General features: G+C 35.9%; 1 protein-coding gene across 5 annotated transcripts in view; it reads right to left on the bottom strand.

Annotated features, from left to right (window-relative positions):
* Rsf1 (remodeling and spacing factor 1) overlaps nucleotides 1–16,991 on the bottom strand; it is a 144,222-nt gene that overhangs the window by 73,053 nt on the left and 54,178 nt on the right. For all 5 annotated transcript variants that reach the window (XM_063256419.1, XM_063256421.1, XM_063256420.1 and 2 more), the window contains one exon: nucleotides 7,886–7,978. In XM_063256419.1, coding sequence (XP_063112489.1) covers nucleotides 7,886–7,978 — 93 coding nt within the window. The remainder of the gene's footprint in view (nucleotides 1–7,885; nucleotides 7,979–16,991) is intronic.

Raw genomic sequence — 16,991 nt, 5'->3', positions numbered from 1 at the left:
TCTGTAAGTGAGCCTTAAAAAATCTCTTTCACAACTAACTCTGAGTATTTTCTTAAGTAAGGAACCTACTCCACTGGCCTAGCACAGCAGGGCTGTAGACAAGACAGTACTGCTACTCTCATAAAATGAATTTCAGGGTATCTTTTCCCTGCAATAATGGAGGATTTTGAAAATTGTTATTATTTATTCTTTAAATGTTTTTTATAGTATGTCTGTGAAGCTATCAGGTTCTAGGCTTTTGGGGGGGGGGCATTTTTTGTTACTGATTTAGTCTCTGATCATTCCTGTCTGTTCAGATGTTCCATCTCATTGGAAATCAGACTTGGTAGACCCAATGTTTCTAAAAAGGTAACCATTTCATTTAAGTTTTACTGTTGATATATACTTGGTCACAGGGATCTCTTATAATGTTTTGATCTCGGTGACATCAGTTGTAATGTCTTATTTTCTTTGAATTTATTTGAGCCCCCTCTTTTTCTAACTAAGCAATAAGTTTCTGAATTTTGTTGACTTTCCTTTTCTTTCTTTCTTTCTTTTTTTTGACAAGTACCAGGAATCAAACTCTGGACTTCTCACTGGCCAGGCAGACACTGAATCACTAAGCTATGTCCAGGATTTATTTATCTTTCGTAAACAACTCATTTTACAAACTGGATGGTTGCATTTACATGACAAGTGAAATGATTAACATTTTGGAAACAGAACAGATATGTGTATATTGAGTGTTGGGGGAGGCAGTGGGCATCAGAGGGCAACACAAAGCTTCTGTACTTTTGGGCTTCTGATCTGTTTTTCTCAGGTCTTTTTTTTTTTTTTTTTTTTTTTGGTAGTACATGTTTGCAATACATAACTATACATTCTTTGTGGGAAGATGATACATGTACACAACTCATCTTTTTTTTTTTTTAATCCCTTTCCTATCTACTACTTTCTCCCTCTCCATTTTGTGGTTTTCCCATTACAAATCTGCCAACCTTCTATAATCAATCTTTGATCCTTTATTTATATTTTGGGCTTTTCATATAAGAAATACCAAGAGATATTTAACTTTGTGTGCTTACTTTTTTCACTTACTATTATGGTCTCAAGGTGAATCTATTTTCCTACAAATGACTCATGCTTTTCTTTCTTTATGTCAGCGTAGTACTCAATAGTATATAAATTTGACACTTTATTCATTCATTCATTTGTTGTTGGTGCACATACAGGCTGTGTCCAAGATTCTGTTATTTTTAGTTATGCTGCTATAAACATGAATATGCAAATATCACTATGAAAAGTGTTTGATTCTTCACCTAGATGAATTTTTTTTTTTTTAACTGGGGATTGAACTCACAACCTCACGCTTCCCAGGCAGGCGCTTGTGCCACTAAGCTATATCCCCAACCCCAATTCTTCATCTAGAATATCTGATTTAAATGGAATTTCTAGTTTTAGTTTATTGAGGAAGCTCCATAATAACTAGCTTACATACTAATGTATAAAGGTCCTTTCCCCCCTGTAGTTTCACCAATGTTTGTCATTATTTGATTTCTTGAAGATCACCATTCTTTCTTAAGTAAGGTAGAATCTTACTGTTTTAATTTGCCTTTCTTGAATGGTCAGTAACTTCGAACATTTTTTCATGTATTTTTTGGTCATTTGTACTTCTCAGAACTGTCTATTCCTTTCAGTTGCTCAATTTTTAACTGTGTCTTTTAATTTGTGAGGATGATCTAATTTTTGAGATCTTTATATATTCTAGGTATTTGTCTCACGAATAATTAGCAATATTTTTTTCCTCATTCCGTAGGTTGTCTCTTCACTCTCATTTCCTTTGCTATGCAGCTTTTTTAAAATTAATTTTTTTGCAGAAGCTTTTTAAAGATTTTATTTATTTATTTGCAGAAGCTTTTTTTTATTTTGATATGATCCCATTTGTTGATTCTTATTTCTTGTGCATCTGGGGTTCAGTTCAGGAAGTTCTTACCTACATTTCTACGTCTTTAAATATTTTACATATTTTATCTTCAAGCATATTAAGTGTATGTTTACATCTTTTGGTTAAGTGCTCACCATGTCTGGTATATATTCATTCGGTTAGATCTTTTGCCATTGTTGATTTCATTGTCTGTTTGCAGAACATTACTGAGAACGTTTTTTGGAATGCTGATATGGTTGTCACGGATTTCTTAAGGTGCTCTTTGTCATGGAAAGACTTGATTTTTCCATCAATTTTCAGAGATAATTTTACATTCTGGAATACATGATATCTTCTTTTAGAGCTTGAGTCAGCTGACTCCAAGCTCTTTTCTCCTACAAAGTTTATGTTGGAGAAGTTTCCTATAATTCTAATGACTTTGTCTTTACACTAAATCCCTGATTTAATCAACAATGAATGAACATTCAAATATTCATGTTACAAACTTTCAGATACAAACAAATCACAAAAGTAGTGCACCTGTGTGCCGGACATTATCACAGCTCTTCCACTGTGTGCTTACTGTACATTTTAAGGTAACTAAAAGTAAAAAGTTTTTTTTTTGTGTTTCGTTTTTTCAAGCTTTACATTGTGTATTTGTGTCAAAGGTGTGTAAGATCACTTTGTCGGACTTATGAACAAATACAATGTACAAACATTCACTAGGAAAGGAACTCTTGGTAACTCAGGGATTTACTGCCTAAGTGATGTTATTTTTCTCTAATAGCTATTAAGATTTTTGCCCTTGTTTTAGAGTTTTTGGATTTTTAACTATGATATGTTGTGGAGAGGTTCTTTTCTGATAGTGATCTACATTAAATTCTTTTCCCATACTGGAAAGTTTTTTCTCTATTATTTCCATAAATAGGTGTTTTATGCCATTTGTGCTGTCTTCTGATTTTCCATATCCACTTAACATCAGATTAATTACTTCATAATACCAAGCATCCGTTGCATCCATTTGTCATGTTCTACTGTTGTTTTTAAGGCAGTACTCAATAACTCGTCACCAACACGTCTTATCTTCTAGTTCTGACACTTTGCCCTCACGTTCCTCACCTCTGCTACCCAGACTTTTAAAAAACATATTTATGTCCTGAATTTTTTGGGGGTACTTTTTCATGGGCTCAAATTATTTGCTAAAATGGTAACTCATGTTTTGTATCCTTTTATTTAGTTCGTTTAGCATTTTATTAGTGATTTTTACAAACATGCTCATTGTTTTCCTTATTATGTCCATTATCTATCTAGTTATATCTTCTCCAAGCTTACTGAACACCTTATTTTTGTTTTTTACCTCCTCTTTTATCATTTGAAAAATTCAGCCCTATGAGTTTTTATTTCCTCCCTTTTGATGTACCATGGATTAGCTTTGGGGGATTAGGGAAGTGTTTGCTGGCATTTTATTGCCTTATCTTTTCATATTTGTTTTTCTCTGAGGTTTGCGTGTTGATTATAGTGGAAAGTCTTGTATTCTAGTATAAAGACCTTTAGTTAGTGTCTGCTCTTCAGTGATGGAGTCTGGTCATGGCTAACCAGGGCATCCCCAAAATCCAAACTCATCTGTTAATTTAGGAGAGGAAGCTTAAGTGTAATGAATCCAAGACACATTTCTCCAGGAATGGGCTACAGTATTGTTTATGCCACAATGATAATACAGGTAAGGCCTTACAGTGGAAACCAATTAACAGCAATAACTATGACAACCTGGTGACAGCAATAAAATCAAGCAATAAGAAGAACATCAGAGACAAACTAGATACTGGCATACTCTAAGAACCACTAATGTAGCACCCTTAAACACAGAAAAGACAGCACAGTATGAAAACTAAGACACACTTAATATTGACATAAAGTAAAGATTTGCTGCCAGGGATATAGCTCAGTGGCATATGTGCCTGCCTGGCAAGGGCAAGATCCTAAGTTCAATCCAGGTATCAAAAAAAAAAAAAAAAAAAAAAATCTACTAAATGCAATAAGTATACCTTCACCAACAACAGAAAAGTATTCAATGGTAATGTTACAGAAGCAACTTTCTAAAGACTATAAAGCATAATGGTTATACTAGTAGAAACGGAGGAGGAAAAGGCAAAACAAAAGAAGTACAACTTCAAAAATTAATCAATGGAAGATGAAATGGATAATAAAAAAGTGATCTAAAGGATACTATTAAGGAGCAAAAGGAAATTGGTAACATTAGATAAAAGTAACAAATGAACAAATAAAAAGAAAAAAACTAACGAAATAAAGAGAAAAAAGCCAGGCATAGTGGTGCATACCTGTCATTCCAGCACTCAGAAGGCTGAGACAAGAGGATCAGCTGAAAGTTCAAGGCCAGCCTGAACTACATTGTGAGATCCTAACAACAACAATTAAAAGGAGAAACAGAAAGGGAGAAAAACCCAAACCCAATTAAACCAATGAAGGAAAAAGTCACACACTTAAAAAATAAATCCCTCTGTATGCTTCAATGAGTGTATTGTAAATGATGCTTCCTAGGACATGCAGGGTCTCTGCTCATGTTGGTTGAGAGGAAAGCAAGGAGACTATTAGTCTCTGCAGAATACAGGAAACAAGATAGGGATTCAAAGTAGTGCACAGGGCTTAACGACCATACTTTCATATTCAGTTGCTTTTGAAACCCACCTTCCCAAGAGCTGGCTTCTCACAGCACCTGCGTCTTTCCTATCCTTACTTTAAACTAACTAATGAGTCTAAGCCCATCCAACACACACTGAGCAGCTGTCTTTTGAGACTGTCCTTCAATTAATCAATGTAATAGAATAACACTGGAGACCCTACATTGATGTTCCACAATGGTTCCCAAAGTAGCTCTGGCTTAAACGTTCCCCAGTAGGAAAGTAGTGTACTAGATTTCTTCTCCAACTCTAGCCTGCTATGAAGAAGTCTTTTTTTTTTTTTTTTCTTTTTTTGAGGCAAGGACTCACAGTGCAGCCCAGGCTGGCCTCAAACTCACAGCCTTCTTCCCACCTCAGTCTTCCAAGTGCTGGGGTTACAGGCATGCATACTACATCCAGCAGGAGTCACTTCTGAGGTAACATCCCATGAAGGTTTTGTAGTTTACCATAGCTCTGGGGTTTTCTTGGGGCTAGCACTGCTTTCCCTGGTCTATTTTTCCAGCAGCCTTTCTCCTAGGGCACTGGACTATTCACAATCACGTGGCAGTGGGTTGCTCAGTGAATCTATTGCCCCTAGCCAAGGGGAACCAAAACACTGGTTGGAGCTGGTGGATGGCTACAGCCAGGGTGTGGAATCTACAAGCACACAGTTGGCTAGAAGCGAAGGCAGCTTTGTTTGTAGTTTCTGACCAACATTCACTTTTTTCAATTTATTATTTCATTAATTTCTGCTCTAACTTTTGTACGTTTCTTTCTTCTGCTAACTTTGGTTTCACTGTGTTCTTTTACTATTTTCTTGGCTAGTAAAGTGAGGTGGTTTCAGTTCTCTCTCCATTTTTCACATTGACGTTTACCGATGACGTCCCTCTTACTACTGTTTTTGTTGTATCCCATATGTATATTGTTTTCATTTTTATTTATCTTGAGCTGTTTTCTAATTTATGCACTTTGGTTTTATTTAAGACAAGGTCTCATTATGTATTTCAGGCAGGCCTTGAACTCACTATATAGACCAGGCTGCCTTGAATTTGCCATAATCCAACTGCCTCAGCCTTCCAAATGTTGGGATTACAGGTCTGTGCCACCATCACCAGCTAATTTGTGTTTTTAATTATCTCTTTTTTTGATCAATTGGTCACTCAAGAGTCACTATAGTAAACTTCAGCACGTCTTTATCCCCTTTAGCTTTTAAATGAGTATTATTCAGGAAGGACTCTGTTTCACCAAACTGATACATATTCAAGTTTTTAAGGAAGTAAATCTTTCAATGATAGCAGGAAAATTCTCCAAAAAAAAAAAAAAACGCACATCTCTAAAGCTAAAATACTCTGTTGTACATTTACTATAGGATTAGGGAATACAGCCAAATTTCTTACTTGAGTATCCGTGTTCAGGCAGATAATACATGAAATTTCTATTGTAACACATTTGCTTATGCTTAAATCAGCCATCCCATTAGCCACTAAACTTTTTTTCTCCGACTCTTTCCTGGAAGCAATGGGATCAAACTCAGGGCCTTGCACATATTAAACAAGCATTTTCTCTAAACATTTTTCATCAAGTGTCCAAATCACTGAAAATTTTATAATGTGCACTTACATATTTATTATATACCTGCTTCTTTATCAACATTACAGCATACATGTTACAGAAATGTAAAAAGTTGTAACAAAAATTCTTACAACAAAAAGTTATATTCTTGTACATTTTTAGCAGTTATAAGTAAAACTTCTACTTTTGTCTTGATGCTCTAACACATTCACTCCTCTGGGACTACACAAACTGGTCTGGGGACAGACAAACCTACATGGCAATACACTCTGAAATACGAGTTCACCATAATGCTTGGATTGCTTAAAAACATATTGTATACATTTTGTTAACTTTCATGCAGGATACAGAAGCAAAATTAACAGCTAAGAGCAAAATAATATCTACTCTATAGATATATCCTATCTTCCAAAAAAAAAAAATACATACACTGACATTGTAGTTTAATAATCTTCCTAAGATCTTAGGGTTCTCTAAATGACCCTACCTAGGAAATATTATAAATTTCTTTTTTTATTTATTTTGTTTTGTTTTGTATGGGCTAGAGTCTCACGGTATAGTTCAGGTTGGCTCTGAACTCAATACTTTATGTAGCCCAAGCCACCCTTGAACTCATAGCAAATTTTCCACCTCAGCTTCCAAGTGCTGGGATTACCAGGCATGTACCACCACACCTGGCTGAACCTTGTAAATTTTAGAAGTGCTTAAGACCTCATTAATTGCTTCAAAAGGTGTATTTTTTTCCTCTGTATTATGTTGACCACATTATTACTAACTCAATACTTTATGTAGCCCAAGCCACCCTTGAACTCATAGCAAATTTTCCACCTCAGCTTCCAAGTGCTGGGATTACCAGGCATGTACCACCACACCTGGCTGAACCTTGTAAATTTTATTTTTTTTGGTCTTTTTTTTTTTTTTTTTTTTGTTTTTGTTTTTATCGGTACCAGGGATCGAACTCACGACTGCCTGCTTGCAAGGCAGGCGCTTATGCCGCTGAGCTAAATCCCCAGCCCCTGAACCTTGTAAATTTTAGAAGTGCTTAAGACCTCATTAATTGCTTCAAAAGGTGTATTTTTTTCCTCTGTATTATGTTGACCACATTATTACTAATTACAAAGTGGATGGGAAAAACAGAGAATTTCAAACTTGAAAATAAATCTACATTGGGTTGATGTATTTTAATCAAGTACTTTTCACTATGTGAGTATGCAATGGTACACCTTTAGTCATCTGGAAAACAATATCAAATTACTAATTTAGAAAATCAATAGAGGGGCCAGAGGTCTAGCCCAGTGGCACAAGTGGCTGTTTGGCAAGTGCAAGATCATGGGTTCAACCCCTGGTACAAGGAAGGAAGGAAGGAAGGAAGGAAGGATGGACGGACAGACGGACGGAAGGCAGGAAAGAAAGAAAGAAAGAAAGAAAATCGGTAGACGGTTAACCACAGTTTACAATAATAAGTGTGAAAACTGAAAACAATGAATCATCATAATTGAAGGTAACTGCTTGTTAATTCTATTATTGTCCCCATAAACAAAATTAATATTGAGAAGCTTTAAAGATAATTTTTAAAAAGTAAAGACTGTCCCTGTCAGGAAAACTAAAAAGGAAAGAATATGTTGTTCTCTTCTCACAATAAATGTATCTATTTTACACTTATTTTCTAATTTGACCAGGAATCAAAAGTAAAATTTTAAAGTAAAATAATAGTAACACATGGCACGTTCGTTACCTTTAGGAGAGCTAGTTTGCATTCAACACTCATTTCAAGATAGCCCTTCTTCTCCATCTCCCAGGCCCAGGTGCTATTAAACTCTTGGCATATCTGTCAGAGAAAATTAATATCTTAATGAAAGTAGTTTTGATGAATACTGGCAGTCTTTTATGATTATGCTAAGTATTTGTTAGTATACACATCCAAAAGAAACAGTTTACACTAAATCCAATCCAATGCCCCCTTGAAAGCTATACTACTTAAACCCATCAGAAATGTCTGATAACTGAATGTAAGACATAATCTCTGTAACACTGTCTTCTGTTCACAATAACTTTACAAGCCTTTTGGACATACTTTTCTACGTGATAATAATTATTTGATCCTATCCCTTCAAATAGCTGACACTCCTTGGGAACACTGACTAGTTTGTTCATCTTTATGCCTGGAATAAAAGTACTTTCAAAAATATGCCACCTTGTATGTGTGGGGTGGGGTTTGCAGTGGTCAAGATCAAGTCTAGGCAAGCACTATTCCACCCATCTACGTCATCTCCAACCCATACAACAAACAAAAGTCCTATTCTCTATCATGAGTACAGTAAAAATTGCACTGCTGAGCACTTATCACTTAGATAATATGCTTTAACATAAATCTCTCAAGATTCTCTCCCTAAGTATTTCAGTCAAATCAGGGACACTAACAAACTGAAGAAATAAAACAGTAAATAAATGCTATGTTCAAAAGTCAATATAAGGGCTGGGTGTGGTGGCAAACACCTGCAATCCAGCACTGGGCAGGAGGATTTCCATGAGTTCCAGCCCAGTTTGGGCTACATAGTGAATTCAAGGCCAGCCTAAACTACAGAACAAGACCCTATCTCAAAAACAAACAAAAAAGTTCCTAAAAAGAGTAATATACTGATCTTAGAAGCTGTTAAATAGGAATGACAAGGGGAAGTTAGGCAGCGAGGGCATAGGTCCTTAACAATTAACTTAAAGTAAACTAAAAGTCATTGCTTAAGTGAGTCAGCATCCACTAGACTTGAATAATTAATTTAAAGAAACTGACTATCAGGGCCTAATAGAATGCAAAGGTCAAAAAAACAGGTTCTTAATCAAATGAGGGAGATCTTGGAAGAAGTAAAAGGCAAACAAAGGGGGCTAGCATTCCAGACAACAAAGGCCCACCTACAAAGAGAAGCATCCCTGAACAGCTAGTTTTTTCACTTTATGAAAACTCCTCCTCCAACAAGGGGGCTCTTTTACTTGTTTTCTAATAAACACATATTTAGTTATTTCCTACTGCTTGCTTTTCATAGGCTTCAATCTTCTTTGCCCCAAAACAAAAACCCAAAGAGGTGGAAGGAACTGGTTACAAAAAAGAAATGCCTAATGGATTTCATGCTCCTTTTGTAATTCAAAGACCAAAAGAGGAAAATGAAAGCAAAGGAAGATAAGTTAAGAGATGATCCTGAAGCATGAGCAACTGGCTAGGAAGCAGGTAGGTGAAAAAAAGAAGCAGGAAAGAAATGCTGAGATGACCAGCTGGAACCAGGTGGTTACCCTTTTCCCGACCCATCCTAGTATCACCATTAACATCTTTTTACAGTTGGTACCAAAAATGAATAAATGAATGATTCAATAATTCAATCACAGGGTGGTATTAGGACCGAAAAAGAATATAAGGCAAGCAGTACAGCTAAAAACTATTCAATGGAGGCTCTTCAAAGGTTCACAGAAAAAATGAATCTCCCATTCCCCTGGAAAGTCACCATATTTACTCTCAGAGAAACAAAAAACATGAGACATACAGAGGGAGAGGAAATTGTATCAGAGTATTGTGGTATACACTTTCATCCTAAGAAATCGTATTAAATACAGAAAGGTCAGGATCTGAAGAGACATTTCACCCCAATGAAAAAATATAAAATGCCAGTGATGATAGGGGAAAATCTGAAACTCTCATAGGGTGCCAGGGGAAAAGATAAAATACTGAAGTGGCTATGGAAGAGTTCCAACATGAACTCTTAAATTCATGCTGTTGGGCCGGGATATAACTCAATGGCTCAGCACTTCTCTAGAAAGCCAAAAGTCCTGAGTTTGATTTGCAGTACCAAAAATCAAAAACAAAACCCAAAGAAGTTCATGCGGTTGAAACATTATTTAGCAATTCCATCCCAGGTATTTACATAAGCAAAAGGAAAACACAGAAAAAATAGTATTACTCACCATAAGCAAAAGGTAGAAACAATACAAATGTCCACCAATAGATGCATAGATAAGCAAACCATATATCCATATAATGGAATTTCATGCACCCAAAAACAAGAATGAAGTACCACTGGACAGAGTTCCTCTCTAACAAGTTTGAGGAACTTGGTTCTACCCCCAGCATTAGAGGGACAGAGGGTACATAATCGGCAAGAATCTTGAAAATAAGGTAATAGAAAAAACCAGACACAAAAGGTTATATACTATATGATTCTATATGCGGCACTGTGGGCAATCACCTCTTAGTAGAAAGAGGTTATGGAGATCTCTGTCTGCAGAAGGTGGAGGCATCCTTCACTTCAAATGAGAATAGAGAGAGTGTAAAATGTGGGAAAGTGGGAAATTTCATGGAAAAGGATCACCTGAATAAGTCTGAGGTGTGGACAATGAATTTGTTCAAACAACACTGCAATAGCACATTTTAGCAAAACACTCAAAAAGAAGCAAAAACAAGTGTCACTGGATAGGTTCCCTGTTAAAGTTGCATGAAAAGAAAAAAACTCAATTGAGCCAACAGATAGCAATTCCATTAATGACACTGAAAGTCATCCAACACAATAACCCTCTTCTTTCTTTTCTCCCTCAAAACCTGTCGTGCAGTTTTCAAAGATAAGCACAGGTTAATTTCTTACTTCTCTTCACATTTGTGTTCTTTATTATTTTGCATTATATTATAGCACTGTAATGGATTTGAAATAAATACTTTAGGGCTATAGAATAAGTCATGTCAGTTTCTGTTATTTCTTACAGGGAATTTCACTTTGATATACAAGTGCACTGGACATTTCCAGAACAAATTACGCTCACAAATAGGTTTTACCATACCTAGGAATTGACCTAACAAAAGACTTGTTAAAAAAAAAAAAAAAAAAAACCCTAAAGGACTCTGAAAAAAGAGACAGAAGATAATATTGAAATTTGAAACGTTAACTGTCAAAAGGGTCATAGTCCCAAAAATGTTATCAGAATCAATGCAATCTCAATCAAAACACCTACAGTATACTTTACAGATCTACAGAACACAATCCTAAAATTCATGTGGAGCCAGAAAACACCCATAACCTAACTTCAAGCTTTACTACAAAAAAAGTAATAAAAAAAAAAAAAACACCAGCAACACCAGCATGGTACTGAAACAAAAACAAATACATGGATCAGTGGAACAGAACTGAGGGTACAGAAACATCCTCAGGCACATTTAACTATTTGATCTTTGACAAAGAAGCCAAAAACATATACACTGGAGGAAAGATAGCCTATTAAACAACAGATCTGTAAATATTCAATCAATGTTTATAGCAGCACAATTCACAATAGCTTAATTCTGGAAGCAACCTGTATACCATCAACACATCATTGGATTTTAAAAAAAGCAACAATTATACATAATGGAATACTATTCAGCTATTTTAAAAAAAATCTGAGGCTGGTGTGATGGCGCACACTGTAATTCCAGCACTTGGGAGGCTAAGGCAGAAAGATCACAGAAAGTTCAAGGCCAACATGGGCTACATAGTAAGTTCAAGGCCAGCTTAAACTACATAATGAGACCCCGGCCCTCCCACAAAGAGAAATGTGAGACAATTGTAGGAAAATGGATGCATCTAGAAAATATAACATTGAGTGAAATAAAACAAACACATAAGCTTAACTATCATATGGTGAAAGACAAAGTACTCCGACAGTCTCTTTAATAAATGGTGCTGGAAAAACTGGCTCTCCACATGCCGAAACCTAAAACTAGACTCATACTTATCACCATATACCAAACTAAAATCTAAATGGATCAAAGATCTGAATATGAAAACAGAAACACTAAATCTGTTGTAAGACAAATTGGGTAAAAATCTTGAAGACATAGGAGTAGGTAGAGAATTCATGAACAGGAATCAAACTACACGGGAAATACTACCCAGAATCATTAACTGGGATCACGTTTTATTAAACAGTTTCTGCACATCAAAAGAAATCTCCAGCATAGTGAAAAGAAAACCCACAAACTGGGAAAAAATCTTAGTGAACTGTCCCTCAGACAAAGGACTTCTGTCTAAAACATATGGAAAATTAAAAAAAAAAAAAAAAATCAAACCCCCGAAATTCAAAGACCCAATCCAAAAATGGGTGTCTGAGATGAATACACAGTTCTCTGATGAAGAAATACAAATGGCAAATAAATACATGAAAAAAATGTTCATCATCATTACTCATTAGAGAAATGCAAATTAAAACCACACTAAGATTCTTTCTCACTCCAGAAAGAATGGCCAGGATCAAGAAAACCACCAACAACAAATGCTGGAGAGGCTGTGGGGAAAAAGGAACTCTCCTGCACTGTTGGTGGGAGTGTAGACTGGTATAACCATTGTGGAAATCAGTCTGGGGATTTCTCAAAAAGCTGGGATTGGAAGTCCCATTTGATCCAGCTATTCCTCTTCTAGGCATATTCCCAAAACTGAAAACATCATGCCACAGTGATGTATGTGCACCCATGTTTATAGCACCACAATTTGTAATAGCTAGATCTTAGAAACAACCTAAGTGTCAAGCAAATGAGGAATGGATAAAAAAGTTGTAGTATTTTTATACAATGGAGTACTACTTAGCTATAAAGAAAGACCACATTGAGATATTTATAAATAAATGGACGCAACTTGAGACCCTATTCATAAGCGAAATAAATCAAACTTACATGTATAAATACCAGATAGTCTCCTTAGTGTAAGAAATGGTAAGAATACATAAAAGTTTATGGTAATCATGATCCCCCATTAAATTCCTTTGAAGCCTTATAATGTTTCCATTCATTAGTTGGAATGGTTTTATCCTGGGTTGTTTGATTTTATTATCTGTGATGGTACGAATAGCTATTTCGAAGAAAACAAGATATTATAATAGCCAGTGCTGATTTAATATCATCTTACTCTGAAGTCCTATCATACTTTTGTACTTCTGTTTCCATTGGTTCTATCATGTAGATCTTACTGGATTTTATTATTATATGGTAGTATAAACAAATTTTTATGCACAATGGGATAATATAGTAATCACTGTTTGTTTTCTGTTATTTGGTTCTGAATACCCTGTAATACTTTCATTCTCTTGAATGGTTTTATATTACTTTGTTTGTTTAATACTATTGTGTATGAAGATATGCTCAACTATTTCAAGGAAAGAGACAGTATGGTAGCTACTGTTGTATCAGGTTGTCTTGTGAAATACTGTGTTGCTTAGATTTTGTTCTGTTATGATCTCCTTTGTTATGTCCTCTTCTACCTTAATCTCTTTAAAATAAAAAAAATTAAAAATAAAGAAAGACAAAGTACAAACAGATTAACAAAGGACAGACAAAAAGGGATGGATCTCTGGCAAATGAGGAGTCTAATAAAAGACTAAGGGTAAAGAATGAGGGGGAGGAAAAGGGGAAATAGTTACAATAAAGATATACCATGTACAGGACCTAGTAACTTAAATGAATGTAAACATTATATGCCATGAAAAGGAGCTAAGATTAATAATATCAGTAAGAATGAATATAAGCAAAGGGAATTAGAGGAGGAATAAAGAAAAGGAAAGGAAATAGGAGAGGATTAAAAAAAGAAACAATGCATATTATATACATGTGTTCATTCCCCTTGATGACTGTAAACTGCATGTAATGCAAATATGTACTAATATTAAGAAAAAAGGTAAAGTTGTTGACTCTACCTTTTAAACACCTCATACACCCATCACCTACTTTCCAACCCTACTATCAAAATCTTAAAGCCTTCTTATTGTTAAGTTGGATTCTCAGTAATTTCTACTTCATATGATCATTAGGACTTTTCATTGTCTTTTTTTTTTTTTTTTTAACTTAGTACTTAATTGTGCTAGGATGTAAGACTACTAATACTAGGCTTAGAAATAAAGGCACAGGCTGGTATTGTCTGCTATGAGCAAAGAGGAAGAAGATCCAGCAGATGCCAGGTACTTGCTATGGATTTAAGCAATCCTTTTACAGTATTTTAATTATATGCCATTGATTTCAAAAAGTAAAGAAGTATATCTCAGTAGTACATATGTACAATGGTGAAACAAAAGATAAAAGGCCAAGTGTTACGTAACGAGAAAGGTAAAAATTCCAACAGAAAACTGGCTAATGACTACAGCTGAGAAATGAAGAAAAGCTTACAACAAAGGAAAGAAAACTGTCCAAGTGATTAATATGTCTAATATTAATTCATGAAAAAAGAAAACAAGAATTCAAGATACAATCTATAAGAAAGACAAATGTAAGGAGAATTCCATGAATGGTATTTCAAAACACTGGATTCACAAATTCTTGGACTTGAATGCTGATTTTGTCATGTTTCTCAAAATTAACTTTCTTGCTACAAATGAGTGTAGCTGGTATTTCAATATTGAGATAACATAAACAAAGCATTTGTGTCCCTTAATCTTGACTGTCAACTTGACTGTTTTAAAAGACTGCTGGCGAGGTGATTAGGTGAGGTAATTAGGCTGAGGCTCATTAATGGTTTATACCATTAATGAGTGCACAGCAGAATAGGCTATTTGGTGGTGAGGTCTAATTGGCAAAAGTGGGTCCATGGGGCATGACCCTGGGGAATATCTGGGTCTTGGTCCCTTCACATTTACCACATGCCGTGAATCAAGCAGCTTTCTTCCCACATGCCCATCTGCTGTGATGTCTTTGCTTTGAGACCAACTAAACAAGGACTGAAAACATAAAACTAAAGAACTGTCTCTTCCTCTGAGCTGTAGGTGACAGGTATTCTGATAAGGCAATGGAACTGCTAACAATACAGCATTAAACATGGTCCTTGGTACAAAGTAAATATTCAATACAAAGCCATATGATAATTTATATAATGAAGTTAAACATAAGGCCACAAAGGAATTCTTCTAGGGGCTGGAGATGTGGCTCAGTGGTAGAGTTCATGTCTTGCATGCAACAAGGCCTTGGTTTGATCCTCAGTTCCACCTAAATAAGAAAGAGAGAAAGAAAGAAAGACAGACAGAGAGACAGTGACAGAGACAGACAGACAGACAGACAGACAGAAAGAAGGAAAGAAAGAAAGAAAGAAAGAAAGAAAGAAAGAAAGAAAGAGAGAATTTCTTAGGAAAGGGCCTCAAAAGAGATGGTAGTACTTGAACTGAAACCTGAGAGACAAACAAGTTCACCAGGAAAACGAGTTTGTAGCAAAGCATTTCAGGAAGACATGCTTTATATAAAAACTCTTCAGGGATTGAAAAAGATGAAATATTCTGTGTAAGCGTCTACATTTGAAAGTGAAAAGAAACTGCTAAGTCTGAAAGTAATAAAGTAACACTTTGGCGTTCAACAGGCCACTCTTTGTGGCATCTAGGTGGTTATACAAGGGTCCAAGACTAATGCAGGAAAATCAATTAGAAGATCAAGGTTCAGGAAACAGACAACTTTAAAGGCCTATAGGTGGTACAACCAAAGTGCTGGGGTTTGGGTCTAGCATGTCCTTCCAAAGCCTCACACGCTCAGAGGTGGGGCTTTTGGAAGGTGAATGGATCAAGAGGGCACTGTACTCATCACTGGATTAATCTAGGGATAAGCTCAGAGATAGATGTGTAAAAAAGGCAGGTCATGGGGATGCAACCTGAAGGGTTTGTCTCCCTCCTGGTGGCCATGATGTGAGCACTTTTTATCCAAAAGCACACTCTTCCACCATGCCATCTCTCCCTTGAAGCTTGCCAATGATGGATTAAAATTTCTGAGACTGAAAGCCAAAAGATACCTTTCTTTCTTTCTTTAAGGAGTGTTTGTCAGGTTCTGTGTCTCAGCAACAAGAAAGTGACTAATATTTGGGTATAAAGAAGAGGTGATAAACACACACGAGGAAAACCCAACAGGATTTGAGAATTGCTCAGATAATGAGGGAAGAAGAGGGCCTTGGAGCAGCACCTAAAATCTTGGGCTTGTGTGCAGAATGTTGGTGGTTAAATGAAGACACCTGGAATGTATAGGAGGTTTCAAAGAGAGTAAGTCTGGCTTTTTTTAAAAAGCAGTACACGTTTGTAATGAATGCAGTCTACAATCATCTTGGCAAGTAGCTACATGTACATATTTTCTTAAAATCCCTTACCTCATCCCTTCCCCCTCCCCCACCCTCTTCCAATTCCCCATCCTTTTTTTCAAACTTGCTGATATTATCTGTCTTAGCACCTGTTATAACATACAGTGTTTATATTAATTGGGGTTATTAGGTTTCTATACATGGCACATTTTTATTTCTCTTTTTCCTTTCTGCTTCTCTCCATCCCTTGCCCTTATACCATCTGCCTACTACAAAAGATCTGTCCCCCTGTCCCTTTCTATCCATCCTTTGTCATTTTCTTTGTTTGTACTTTGCCTCACTCAAGTGACAGATACCATACGGTGTTTAAGCTTATGTGTCTGGTTACATCACTCAACATTATTTTCTAGATGCATCCATTTTCCTACAAATGTCTCTTTTTTATCACCAAGTAGTATTCCATTAATAGAGATATCACATATTCTTTATACAATCATCCATTGATGGGTATACAGGCTGCTTCCAAGATTTAGGTACTACAAATTGTACTGCTATAAACATTGAAATACATATAAAACTGTAGTATGATAAATTAAGCTCTCTGAGGAAGGTACCTAAATAAGGGGCTACCTGGGTCATATAGAATTTCTAATTTCAGTTCTTTAAGAAACTTCTAGCTGGGCATGGAGTACTGTGATCATAGCACTTGGGATGCTAAGGCACAAGGATTGCTGTGAGTTCAAGGCCAGCCTGGGCTACATAGTGACTTTAAGGGCACCCTGAACTATACAGGAAGATCCT

This window comes from Cavia porcellus, unplaced genomic scaffold (assembly GCF_034190915.1).
Source record: "Cavia porcellus strain 051 isolate PalLab524CR breed Dunkin Hartley unplaced genomic scaffold, mCavPor4.1 scaffold_9, whole genome shotgun sequence".
In the NCBI taxonomy this organism is placed as follows: domain Eukaryota; kingdom Metazoa; phylum Chordata; class Mammalia; order Rodentia; family Caviidae; genus Cavia; species Cavia porcellus.
The sequence above is the reverse complement of the archived record's forward strand: the minus strand, read 5'-3'. Positions and strand labels throughout refer to the sequence as shown.